We start from the raw sequence: 12,500 nt of genomic DNA, 5'->3' as shown, positions 1-12,500 counted from the left end.
ATATCATTGGAGCCACAAGTTCCGGTGCCCGTACTAATACCGAAGTATTTTTACGCGGTTTATGACTACGCAGGAAAAGCAGATCTTAGCAAGGGCTATCGGAATCCGAAAAGAAAATTGGGGTAACCCCGCATTTTTTTTTTGGAGATAATCAAGCAACAGTTATTATTCTAAAAAGCAGTAAAAAGTAGGCACCGTCCTTAAAAAAATACTTTTAATTCCAAACCATACTCGATCCCAGATCCCTGACTCCTCTCTATTGCTGACTGGTAGAGAAGGGTGCTCCAGGGACCAAATAAGTGCATTGTGTGACTGATGAAAATCTAACGCAGCTGAGTACTCCTATTCAATCTTACACCAGTCTTCCGAACACAACGTCTGCCTACAGGAGAAACCATCGTTTGTTGATAAATATATATTCAGACACTGAATGTTTTATAAAATAATCTGCGTCTCTACAATGTATTTTTACTGCGACAAAGCTTGTATTCCAAACTGATCATTTTCCTCAATGTACTCTTCAAGGACTTGAATGATATTCAGCGTATCCTCAGAGCCGAGAGCGTGGGCCTCTAAAGTGGTATTGCGAAGCAAAATGGGTCCACTTCCACACTTCAAGAGAAATACATAAGATCTGAAATACATAAAATGACGTGGATTTTAGGCGCGAAAACTGCAAAAAATAAAACAAACAAACAAACAACAACAACAACAACAACAACAAAAGAAACAAACAAACTCATTAACCAAACACTACTGTGATGCCATCAACAAGAAATGGAAGTAAAATATGTGAAATGCGTATATTTGAACAGAACGAATACATGAGAGATTCCCAAAAGAGAATGGCTACCTGGGCTGGAAAAAGTGATGTTGCGTGTCAATTCTCCCTCTGAAACTACGTTTATTTAAAAGTACTTTTGGAGGGAGAATTTGCAAGTTAATACATTAACATCTACCTGCATCTACATGCACTATTGACTTGCAAATTATCCATAAGTTCATATTTAGATGTGAACTTACAGATAATAGTATAACAGAAAAGGCGCCTTTAAGTGTCCCACTCAGTGCATAATTGTGCAGGCTTTTACAACTGGGTTGTAAAATCTTGCCAAAACGTCTGGTGTTTAAAGCATGTAAAAATTTCAACATTCGCATGCTTAAGCTACGATGGTGTGCATTCTTTAACACTCATTTGAATGCTTATTAATGCACTATCTTTTCCACGTTTACCGCCCTTTTTACGCAATTATCACGAAAACCTAAGGAATATCTTTTTCTTTGTCGAAATGGCGAAAATGATGCGTCGTGAACTTGTCTTTTTAGCCAGGTTATTTTAAAAAACGACAAGGGTCTCCATATCTGATAGAATCTGTACGAAAAGCCTTCAAACTTCCTTGTCTTGCCCTCATAAACCACTACTCTCTCCCCCCACCCGGCCCTGAATGGAATTTCCCCAATCAGCAGCGATAAATACAATAAAATCTGCAATTCCACAGCGACAAACCGATGATGGGTGCCGGAACACTTGTAGACCTAGATCAGCAAATTATTTCAAATACAAAATATAATGTTGACGGCAGACTGATCCGGCAACGGCGGAGGTGACGAGCTTGATAGAAAACAACAAAGGCTAGAATAACTGAAATATACTGGTTTGTTTTTAAAGAACAAACTTTTGTCTAGTGATAGCAGTGATAGCCCGCGATCGTTAGCGATCATTATATAATCAAGTTCTTTCATCCTTGAAATACGAAACGATACTGAGATTAATAATTGCATGCCAAGCCGGGAAAAAAATGCGAATCAAAACTAATAGTAAAAGACCGGGAACGGGAACGGGACGCGATACACGCGAGGCGACACACGCGAGTGGAAAAGCGCGCGCGAAAACACGCTGGCTTAGGCGAGAACGAAGACTGTAAATAACTCAAAAGAGAGGCGTCGCTGATCTAAATTACTCTTTCGTTTCATTGTCGCCAAATGAATACTATTATCTGATAATGGTTTACATAGCAAACCATTCCACAACTGGCACTGGCGACTAAAAAGCTGCTTTGTCAATATTATTGCCCTAAAGGCAAAGACAGAGCCAAACTCCGGAAAAAGCTCCTTTAGATGGCGCACTAGATTGCTCAATTTTCTTTTGTTTTATGTCCACTCCCCCAAAAGCCAACTGCGCAAATAGCTGAGCAAACACGATTTTTCCACAACAAAAAGAAGTGATTTGTAAAAATACGTCAACTTAAGTACACAGGCCATGGAGACTGCCACGTAAGATGATTGAATACCAAAGTCACTTAGGTAACCATTGAATAAACTTGTCTGAAAAATGTAATCGAAAAACGTTTCAGTTTGTATTGGTTTCTTTTATTGTCTTTTTTTTCTTTGTCACAGAGCAACAAAGTAACTGGCCAATGGCGAGGTACATTGAGCCACAATTCACTAACAGAATTGGAGACGAAATCCTTAGTGTGACCATTCAAATGAAAGCTACTGAGCTGCTCATTCCTAAAGTCTTATTCCCCGAATTTACTAGCTTTTGAAGACCGTTGAACGCTTTACGAAAATGCTAGCCGTGACCTTTTTTTTGTATATTAATAACAACGTATTTGTCTCTCTGAAAACAAAACACTTGAATCATTTTACGGTGGCCAATTTACCTTTAGTAATTAACTCAGTTGATAAACCAACGAAATCAGTCTGGGCTGACATTTTACCGAAGAAAGCTTCACATTTTCTTTAAAACTAAATCCGAGCATCTGACGGGATTATAAAGGCCTTCCTTCCTCCTTGCTGAGTGTTCCTGTTTGTTATGATCTACAAGGCCTTACTCTATGGAAAAAAAATCTTAATAGGTGTACACATGCAAATATACTCGAGGTGATCTTTGAAGCATGCTTTTCTTTTTCAAACTTGATCTTGTCCACATTGGTGAGTGACAGACCTACTCTGTTTGAGTAAAGCTTGGCTAAAACTGCCAATGAAGTATGAATTAGTTATCGACTGGAGGAGACAGTTGTGAAATGAATGATTTGTGACGTACTGTTTGAAGCAGTCATCGATTGTTTCACAAGTTTATTACCTGTACAAAGCGTAGTGATCCGTTTCGGCTTGTCTCAATAGCCTCTTCAGTGTATTCAAATCGTGATTTACCTGCAAAGACAAAATATACAACTGAACAAAGTTTGAGCGGTGCGGGAAACTTCCGACACCTTGGCGTGTCAGTTAAATTCTAACAAAGGAGAGAAACAAAACAACAAACTTCTGTAGACATCCGTATTTTCATGTCTACCGGAAAGGGAAATTGCGAGAACAAGAAACGAATATTGCCGGCGCTCGAAAACGTTATCTTGCGCGCACGAGTCGCTTCTCGCGCGATGATCTCAAAGAATGTTCGCGGTCTTATGCAGTCTGAAATGTTACCCGTCTTATTTGGCCAGTAAAGCAAAGTTAAAGTTCCAAAGTTTTAATAAAAAAGAGTAAAGAAATACACACCAAGACCGTATAGCTAAGTTTGTACCACGTCTAGACGTTTGCAGATTGTCTCGGCAATTCTGAGGCTTAACTGCCAGCCATTAATCTTCCTTCTTTTCTTTTGAAAATTAATAGATTAAAGGATTAACTTATGTACAAATAATATAAGTCTGTGTCCTTAGAAGCCAAATTGAGGTCAGCGTTATTAACACTGCTCAATTGGGAGCCAATGAAGTAGCAGTTCTTGAAGAATGACTAAATTGATGAGTTCACATTATAAAGGGAAAACAGTTCACTAAAACTATTTTATATGTAAAACCGTCCATAGAATCGTAACTGATAACAATGCGTCTAAATACCGTTCTCATTTACTGCTCTAAGCAAATTCAAGGCAGGTGTTTCGTCAACTGCTTCGTGTAAGACGCGTTTTCGTGTTTCTCTTCAGTCTCTATAAAATGAAATCTTTTCTTTTTACTATTTTGTGCATGGGAATTAAACTGACTTGAAAAACTGGACGGATAAGTTGGTGACGGGGGCCTTGCTTTTCAACGGACTCATGCATTGTAGACACTTTATCGTTCTTGATTTCTCCGCTAAAGCGAATTCAAGGCATGTGTTTCGTCTATGACGAATTTTCGCTTCTCGCTGCAGTCTAAATGAAACCTTTTGCATGGAAAATAATGCTGACTTGAAAACCTGGACGGATAGACTGCAAAGAGGAAACTTGCTTTTCAATTGATTCGTATAAAGTTACCTCGTTACCAGGGCATTTCCGTTGTAAATTCGGAGGGGCCAATTTACAAGGGAAAAGCCCTGGGAACGAGGTTGGGTATTAAAAAGGGTCTTGTGTATTTGGTAAGCAGTACTAACGCTCCATGTAAACAAGACGGTAAGAACTTTGGTTGCTTGAGTCGATCAACCTACAAAATGTGATTGATGATATTCCACAGACATAAAAACCTGCTTACCCTCAATTTGTAGTTCTCAATGACTTGACGAAGAAACACTGGATTGTCTACTGCGTCGTTCAACATAGTTTTTGCCCATTCTCGGCAAAAACGGGTCGTTACTGAAAGATAATGGGTAGGTGATTGTTTCATGAGCTAGGCTCAAGGGGCGTTTGCAATTTTAATGTGCAACACAATTTACACTGAAGCATTTTGTAAAATTCAAATTTTCTTTTCCTCTTTTTTTTCCCATACAGTTAAGTCTATAATTGTATATAACCGAGTATCGTAAAATGTGTCGCAAAACAAAACCCAACCTAACCAATCACAAACAACCCACAACAAACGCAACGAAACAATGAACGTATCAAACAAAACGCAAACTAACCAATCACAACCATTTCATAACAAACGCAACGAAACAATGAACCAATCAGAGTTCGAAACAAATAAATGCAAATGGAGTCAAGCGCGGGAAAACGCGGGCGAGTAAGTCACATTTGGTTTTGCTTTCATTTCTAATTGGTTGAGAAAGTGGCGCGAGTTTTTTTAACCAATGACAGCACAGTAAAGCAAAACCAAAACTAACGCTAAATTACATTTGACACTCAACTGAAAAGCACTCTAAATAAATACCTTTATTACTGAGACTGTACTCTTGGCCATCAGTTGTTAGGACAACTTCTGTAGGTATAACAGCAGTGCATCTGGATACTAAGTTTTCTGCTTTCTACAAAATAATACAATATAAAGGCCACATCACTGAATTAAGGATTAAAATAAAAATATAAAAAGAGATTACAAGCATCAAGGATTAGATCATTGGACAAGGGTTTAAAGAAACGCTTTCAAAAACTGAAAAAAATGAAAAGGAAACAAGTTGGGGATGATTCACAAACCAAAGCTTAAAAAAACAAAAACGAAACAACAACAGCAAAACGTTTCATTTGAGGACGGTACCTCCTAATAATGATTTTTCTTTTGTGTGTGTGTCCTTTTAAACGGGAACAGCAAATCTTAGCCAAGGCTACTGGAATCCAAAATAAAAGTGGGGATAACCATGCAATTTATCAAAGATGGATCATTATTATTAGGCAACGATGATTCTAAACAGCTTTAAAATACATAACAATATGTGGCATTTTTTTCCAAATTGAATCTTAATTATTTCTGAAAGATGCAACGTTACCCCTAATTTTCTTTTTGGATTCCAATAACACCACTAGATATGCTTTTCTCGCATAATCACAAAGTGTGCAAACTCTCATTGCGCAAATTATGAGGCAGGTGGCCTTGGAAACCGATGTTTCTTGGACATACATATTTTCTGCGTGTCTCAGGAGGGTGCAGTATACTAAAAGGAGGCACCAACGTTAACGTTTCTAAATTACCTTTGGAGTGTCTTTTGGAATTCCTAATACATTTACTGTGCTACAAGCATCAACAAACCTAAAATTAAGCAACAAGCAAAGTTTGAAATCTATTGTGACAATTAAAAACAGCATTTCTGCAAGTCAACTTAACAATTAATTTCACAATTTAACTGACTAATAAGGACAATAAATGATGGAAAACTTCTTTTCATAATTAATTTGAACGTTTAACTAAACTTTGTTGGGTTAGTCATACTTTACATTTTACAGACAAATTTCCACTAAATTGAATCCCACAAACGACATCTCTTTCAAAACAAATTTCCATCATAACATAAAGAAGCATTGAGGAGATGCACGGTATGACATTCACACCAACTTTGAGGATAACTTCAATGAACATACTTAGGTACATTTAATGTTAAATTGCAGTTTTCACCACCATGTTAAAGTGGAAAGCCATGCACTCCAACAATCTACTTGCAATCTGAGCAGGGAAACACTGCAGCCATATGCATACAAATCCTTATAATTTGTTAAAAACTCAGACAAACTGCTACAAAATCTCTCTCTTTCACAGTGTTGTTTTCAAACTTGATCAAATACAATTTTGATGGGCTCTTTCTATTCCTACTACAATCAGAATTTCAAATCATTGTTTATTGCATCATGTGCCATGTAATATCTTAGCCAACTGCCCTTTGACTTTTCCCTTGATTCCTTCCCCCTCCATGACATCTTCCACCTCTTAGGGCTTCTTCCATCTTAAATATTGACTAATATCACATCATATGAGTGCGAACATCACCAGAGTGAATCTGAGCTCTAACAACAAAAAGCAATCTGAGAAGTCATTTGGGTCAATTATGCTCTCACCCCTTCATATAATCCCCCAAATGATTTTTTCTTTTATTTCACTCCCTGTTTACTCCCAGGGTGACCCCACCCACTGCCTAGCCTCCATCGCTGAGGGAATGAACAGACTAGATGAGTTACATTTTCTGATACCCTTCAGTTGGGTTCATTACACCATTTGCTAAAGAGTTAAAAAATCCTAGTGCTCACATTTTCATGTCTTTCTTTACCCCTTCATCACTGCCTTCTACTTGCAAGTCCCCACCTAACAGACCCTGTGAAGTGAAACAAAACATTCTAGATCTGCAGTTCCGGCTTTGAAGAGGAGTTTGCTAAGCAAGACAAACTCAGGTCCATGTTTCTTCACATTTGACAGATCCTGTAGCATTGTACTGTTCACAAATTATTATTTATTTCCTACTTATAATAATTTTTGGCTATTCTTATTCCAGTTCTAGAATAACATGCAATTCAATACAGACCACATGCAAAAACACTTGTGAATCTGAGCTACAACAACAAAAAATGATCTGAAAAGTCATTTGGGTCAGTTATGCTCTCTGCCCTTCAATTATTTCAGGCCTTGCAAGCTTCCCGAAAGGGTTTCCATAACTCAGTAAAAAACAGTGAAAGGAAGTTTAAAATTTATATTTCTTCTATGATACTAATCAACATTCAAAGAGATTCCAACCATTCAGACCCGTGCTCAAAAATTTTTCTCTTACCATAATGATTATTTAAGGACGGTGCCTACTAATATCGAAGTATTTTTGTGTGGTTTATGACTATGCGGGAACAGCAGATCTTAGCAAGGCCTATTGGAATCCAAAACGAAAATTGGGGGTTGCCATGCATTTTTTGGAGATAATTAAGCAATAATATCTCAAAAAAGCGCCAAAATATGAAGCAATGTATGGGATTTTTTCCTAAATTGAAGCTTAATTATCTCTGAAAAATGCATGGTTACCCCCAATTTTCTTTTGAGATACCAAAAGCGTTTGCTCAGTTCTACCTTCTCCGCATAGTTTTAAACCGCGCAAAAATATTCCTGTATTAGCAGGCACCACCCATAGGAAACCTGAGTATCTCGAGATGCGCAGAACATATGCGCAGTAACAATAGATTATAGTAGGCACCGTCCTTAAATCTAGTTGATTGCAATATTATCACTAACCAATTGTATTAGACTGGCTAGGTCCTCTTTTAACAGGCTTGCGCATCTGCAAACAAATTTAACCTGCAGAAAAATCGTTAACTGTGTTTATTCCTTAACAGATTTGACAAACCTACAGCAAGCCCAAGCTAACAAACAAATTTAGACATGTAATTCAAAGTTCAATCTACACTGCCCCCTGTTACTACTACAGAGATAAATGTATTGATTGTTAAAAAAATGCAAACCAATCATTACTTGTGAAACAAAATGATGTGATGTTATGTTGTAAGCCTGGCAAAGAAATGATAGAGTAAGGTATTTTTACCAATCAGTGACACAGATATACTTGGGGAAAGAAAAAAATCTGTGAGCTCTCCCAACACTCATTGAAAACTCAGATTTTCTTTCTCTGAGTACGCCTGGTGTCACAGACTGAAAAAAATACCTCTAATCATAATTTGATATAAAAGATAAATTATGTTTAATCATAATAACCAATAATATTAATTATATTACCAATGTCTTAATTCATAATTTAGTTAAAATAGATAAATATATTTTAATTAATATAAAGCCTTACATTTTCATCATACCAAGCTTCTAGATGCTTAAAGCTTTCTTGAACATCTTGTGATTCCTTAAATGAAAAATGAAAAATCGTGTTAAAGTGCCCCTGGGACGAAAATTTCATTTTCCATCTTTTTGCATTTTCCTGTAGAATATGACCTTCTTACTCATGTTACCAAATTTCAATCCTTTACGGCGATTGGAAGAATTTTTTTAGCTTTTTATTTGAGATTTCACTGCCGCCATTACTTGGCGTTGTTCCGGAAGTTAAGACTCAAATTACAGGAAGTGACGTCATTGGCTCAACACGAAAAATTCCACATGGCTAATTTTCATATGGATTCTACTTCATAAACTGTATTCTGCTGTTATTTAGTTTGCAACAGCAGAAAATACAGTTTATGAAGTAGAATCCATATGAAAATTAGCCATGTGGAATTTTTCGTGTTGAGCCAATGACATCAGTTGGGAAGATTGTCAAATGACAATTCTCATAAATAGAGGAGTTTACAGTGAACACTCTTCTCTATGTTTTATTTGCTTATAAATACATTCTTTAACCCTTTAAGCCTTAACAGTGATCAGCATCAAATTTCTCCTTGTTATATCAATGCTTATTCAACCCTTGAGGTCATGAGAATTAAGGATATGATCACCCAAGGTGAATTTTCATGATATCTTAATACCTTCTCCCCAGACCTTTTATAAGAAAAGTATAGGGACAAGATAGGAGAATTTGTTCTTTGATATTAGGGGTTAAAGGGTTAAGTTGTTCAAACTTACAGTGTACTTTTCAATGTAAGGCAGAAGTCTGTTGCTGTAATCATCTAATTCCTTTTGAAATCTAGGGTGGTTGTTAAGGCTATTTTAATATTGCAATAAGGCTTATTGGCTATAAAAAACAATTACAAAAGGTAAAAGGTGCATGTAAAATGATTAAAGTGAACCACAGTTCAAAGGATACAGGTCTAGTCCACTCTTACCACCAGAAACAAGGCACACCACATAGTCCTTTGAAAGGTAACTTCCAAATTCAAGAGAGTCCCTGTCATTAACACAGCCGAGATAAAAAGCTTATAATTATCAAGGATGCAACCTTCCCATTTAATAAACAAAAGATTGCTCACCCCCCATGCACCTAAGACTGTCCTGGGTTTGCACTGAAAGGTCACGGACAATGAAAAATCACTGTGTGGGGAGTAAAACTGGAGAGGCTGGAGATAAAACTAAGAACAACTCAAGCTAGCCTCAAAATTGAACACAGGATTTTGGGATGGGTCTCACCAGGGCAAGGTGAGAGCTCATTCCATGCACATGGCACCATCCCAGTGCCTTTTACAGAGGGAGATGCTGTGACACTTAAAAAAAATTAACCCCCTGCCCCACTGAACTGATCAATCAAATAATTGTCCCAATTTGGTCTGGTACTAGCAGTGGACTATCAGTTAAACAAATTTTGGTTAGAGTGATCTTTTTGAGTGGCATGACCAGGTAAACACAAGCTGATTAAAAAAAATATGTTGTAGCACTTTAGGACAGTACAGTGTCTCATAATAAAGAGGAATTTTTGCACAGTTTATGATTATGTGGGAAAAGCAGATCTTAGCAAAGGATATTGGAATCCAAAAAGAAAATTGGTGGTAACCGCGCACTTTTCAGAGATAATCAAGTAACAATAATATAAATGTTAAAAAGTATTTAAATGTAAAAGAACATATGGCAGTTTCTTTCCAAATTGAAGCTCAATCACCTGGGAAAATGTGTTGTAACCCCAAATTTTCTTTTTGAATTCCAACACTTTTGAGCACTGGGACGGTGGCAGGTGCATGGGGGGAGCAGGGATAGCGCAGTGGTGAGAGCACTCGCCTCCCACCAATGTGGCCTGGGTTTGAATCCTAGACTCGGCGTCATATGTGGGTTGAGTTTGTTGCTGGTTCTCGTCTTTGCTCTGAGAGGTTTTTCTTCGGGTACTCCGATTTTCCCCTCTCCTCAAAAACCAACACTTCTAAATTCCAATTCGATCTGGAAAGTGTCCCCAATTAGTGCTCCGCGCTAAATACATTGACACTTATATAAAGTGATTTGTTTTATTTATTAATTTAACAGCCTGCCATAACATGTGGACCAAAAATATTTCAATCTATAATAAACTAAACCTACATTTCTTGCTGCCCACTACACTCTTCACCATTCTCCTTTCCTCCTCTGAGTAAACAGTAATAACAAAGTGCCGACTCATCAGGAAAAAATTCTTCCAGCGTGCTGATGTTACCACTGCCACTGTAAACAGTTCCTCTGGCTAGTCTTTTGGCCATAAATGTGCGCAGCTCTGTTTCCTGCTCTCCAGATAAATTTGTGCTCAAAAGAGACAAACTATGATAAAAGAATACAGATTTTATTATCAAAGATGTTGGGCCTTTGCAGGGAGAGGGTCCAGGGTAACAGGATGCACCTGAGGATCAGGGAATATGGTTCTGAGGACCAGCAGCTGTTCAAAGCCAGGGTATAGAATCAGGGGCACGCTTTAGGAGTTTTCTCTCAGATCCTTTGAAACGCTCTTTTAGGCTATCTGGAGTGCCTTTAAAGCTCTGTAGATTCATTTAAAGCTGCGCTATAATATTTTTATCTGTTCGGTCATTCTAGGAGAACTTGAGTCTTTTCGAAATTACAAGGGCATTTTTGTCCATTTCCCAAAAAACTTAGGTCTTATTTCCTTTCCGAAAATCTTAGCTGACCTTTATTCGGTACTCGAAAATTTGTGAGACTGATTTTCAAATATTCAAGATTTGAGTCTTCGAAATGGTTCGATAGACCATTCTACAGAGACACCCAACGGATCGTTTCGGTAAATTATCTGTTCGTAAGGCCCTTTATCCCCTACAATTTTCTAAAAATAATTTTCGTCTCGAATTTTCTTGACATGGGAAATTTAAGGCCTGGTGTTTTTGGATTGATAAAAATTCTAATCTATTTCTGTGAGTAAAGATGAACAACAAACACATGCATGCGAATGGCAACCTTGTTTTTGGTACTACTGACTTGAAAATTGTCCAGCACTCAGATGCTCCCAAAGTCTCGGGCTTGAAAATTATGGAAACAATGGAGCCTTGGCCTCAGAATTTAAAACAGGGGTCTTGCACTCTCGTTAAGTCTTGGATTTACCATTTTATTTCCGAAAAGCCATGTTGAACTAAACAAGGGATGGTGAGAGCACTCCCCTTCCAGTAGTGCGGCCCGGGTTCAGTTCCCAGACTTGTGGTCAAATGTGAGTTGGGTTTGTTGTTGGCTCTTGTCCTTGCTTCAAGTTTTGTCTGGGTACTACGGTTTTCCCCTCTCCTTGAAAACCAACATCTCCAAATCTCAATTTGATTCAGAATCCAAAGGCCACAGATTTATTAGTCTTAGGACTATTAAGTGCCACCCTTGTTAAGGGGCATTTACCAGTAAACAACTTCATTGCCCCCACTTCAGGATATGTGTCAATAGATCATATTCCATATAGGTATTAAAAAATATTTGCATGTAAAAAGATTCCCCGGGCTTTTGAAGCCTCATGATCATGTGCAAGCTAGTTCCAGTTCCAATAAAGTGATAAGGATGGATCAAGGGGATAAACATTGTTGGAAATGACTGACGCAAAAAGAAAATTCATGTCTTTTCAAATAAATTAAAATCAGCTGATGATGCTAGATTACACAAAGAGATAGGTATGCTTCAAAAATTAGGGCTAGTAACAAAAATTCACGAAAAAAGTAAGCTATCAAATATTTCACCTGAAATCGTAATTAGAAGTGGCTTCTTTGCGAAGAAAATCTGCCACAGATCCCTCAGCTGCAGCTTTACTACTCACACCTCCATCTTCACGATCATGGTCGTCGCCATTTTTATTTTTGTCCAGCTCAGCACTATTGGGCCTAAAAACACCCAATAATTACACACAGAAATAGAAAATTAATAGAACATTTAGAGTCTAACCTGCGTGCATTGAAAGTGTAAAGCGCAAATCCATAGAATTTATTCTGTTTTGGCGTTTTATTTTCTTCAGCTGTTTGCTCGTCATCCGCCATATTGGAAGCTGCTCAGGGACCAAGCCTTGTTTTCACGGCTTAGCTACTAACTTTACAT

General features: G+C 37.7%; 1 protein-coding gene across 1 annotated transcript; it reads right to left on the bottom strand.

Moving 5' to 3' along the window:
* Positions 1 to 197: 197 nt before the first annotated feature.
* Positions 198 to 12,482, bottom strand: LOC146457970 (protein Njmu-R1-like). The gene is made up of 13 exons (XM_085091112.1): positions 12,351 to 12,482; positions 12,149 to 12,289; positions 10,536 to 10,748; positions 9,340 to 9,420; positions 9,159 to 9,219; positions 8,389 to 8,445; positions 7,827 to 7,889; positions 6,863 to 6,927; positions 5,816 to 5,873; positions 5,061 to 5,154; positions 4,446 to 4,546; positions 3,086 to 3,156; positions 198 to 634 (listed from the first exon to the last, which is right to left on the bottom strand). The coding sequence occupies exons 1-13, from the start codon at positions 12,440 to 12,442 to the stop codon at positions 469 to 471; spliced, it is 1,263 nt and encodes a 420-aa protein (XP_084947238.1). The 5' UTR covers positions 12,443 to 12,482; the 3' UTR covers positions 198 to 468.
* Between the last annotated feature and the right edge of the window lie 18 nt (positions 12,483 to 12,500).

This window comes from Pavona decussata, unplaced genomic scaffold (assembly GCF_977016875.1).
Source record: "Pavona decussata unplaced genomic scaffold, jaPavDecu1.1 SCAFFOLD_234, whole genome shotgun sequence".
Lineage (NCBI taxonomy): Eukaryota > Metazoa > Cnidaria > Anthozoa > Scleractinia > Agariciidae > Pavona > Pavona decussata.
Note: the sequence above shows the minus strand (reverse complement) of the source record. Positions and strands in the feature narration are given on the sequence as shown.

Bases quoted from the DNA above. Each gene is read 5' to 3' on its own strand.
- LOC146457970 (XM_085091112.1), bottom strand. From the start codon at position 12,442: ATGGCGGATGACGAGCAAACAGCTGAAGAAAATAAAACGCCAAAACAG. The intron at 10,749-12,148 runs GTGAAATATTTG...CTTTTATCATAG, and splicing joins ACTTCTAATTACGATTTCAG to TTTGTCTCTTTTGAGCACAA. The intron at 9,220-9,339 runs GTATCCTTTGAA...CAACCACCCTAG, and splicing joins GGTAAGAGTGGACTAGACCT to ATTTCAAAAGGAATTAGATG.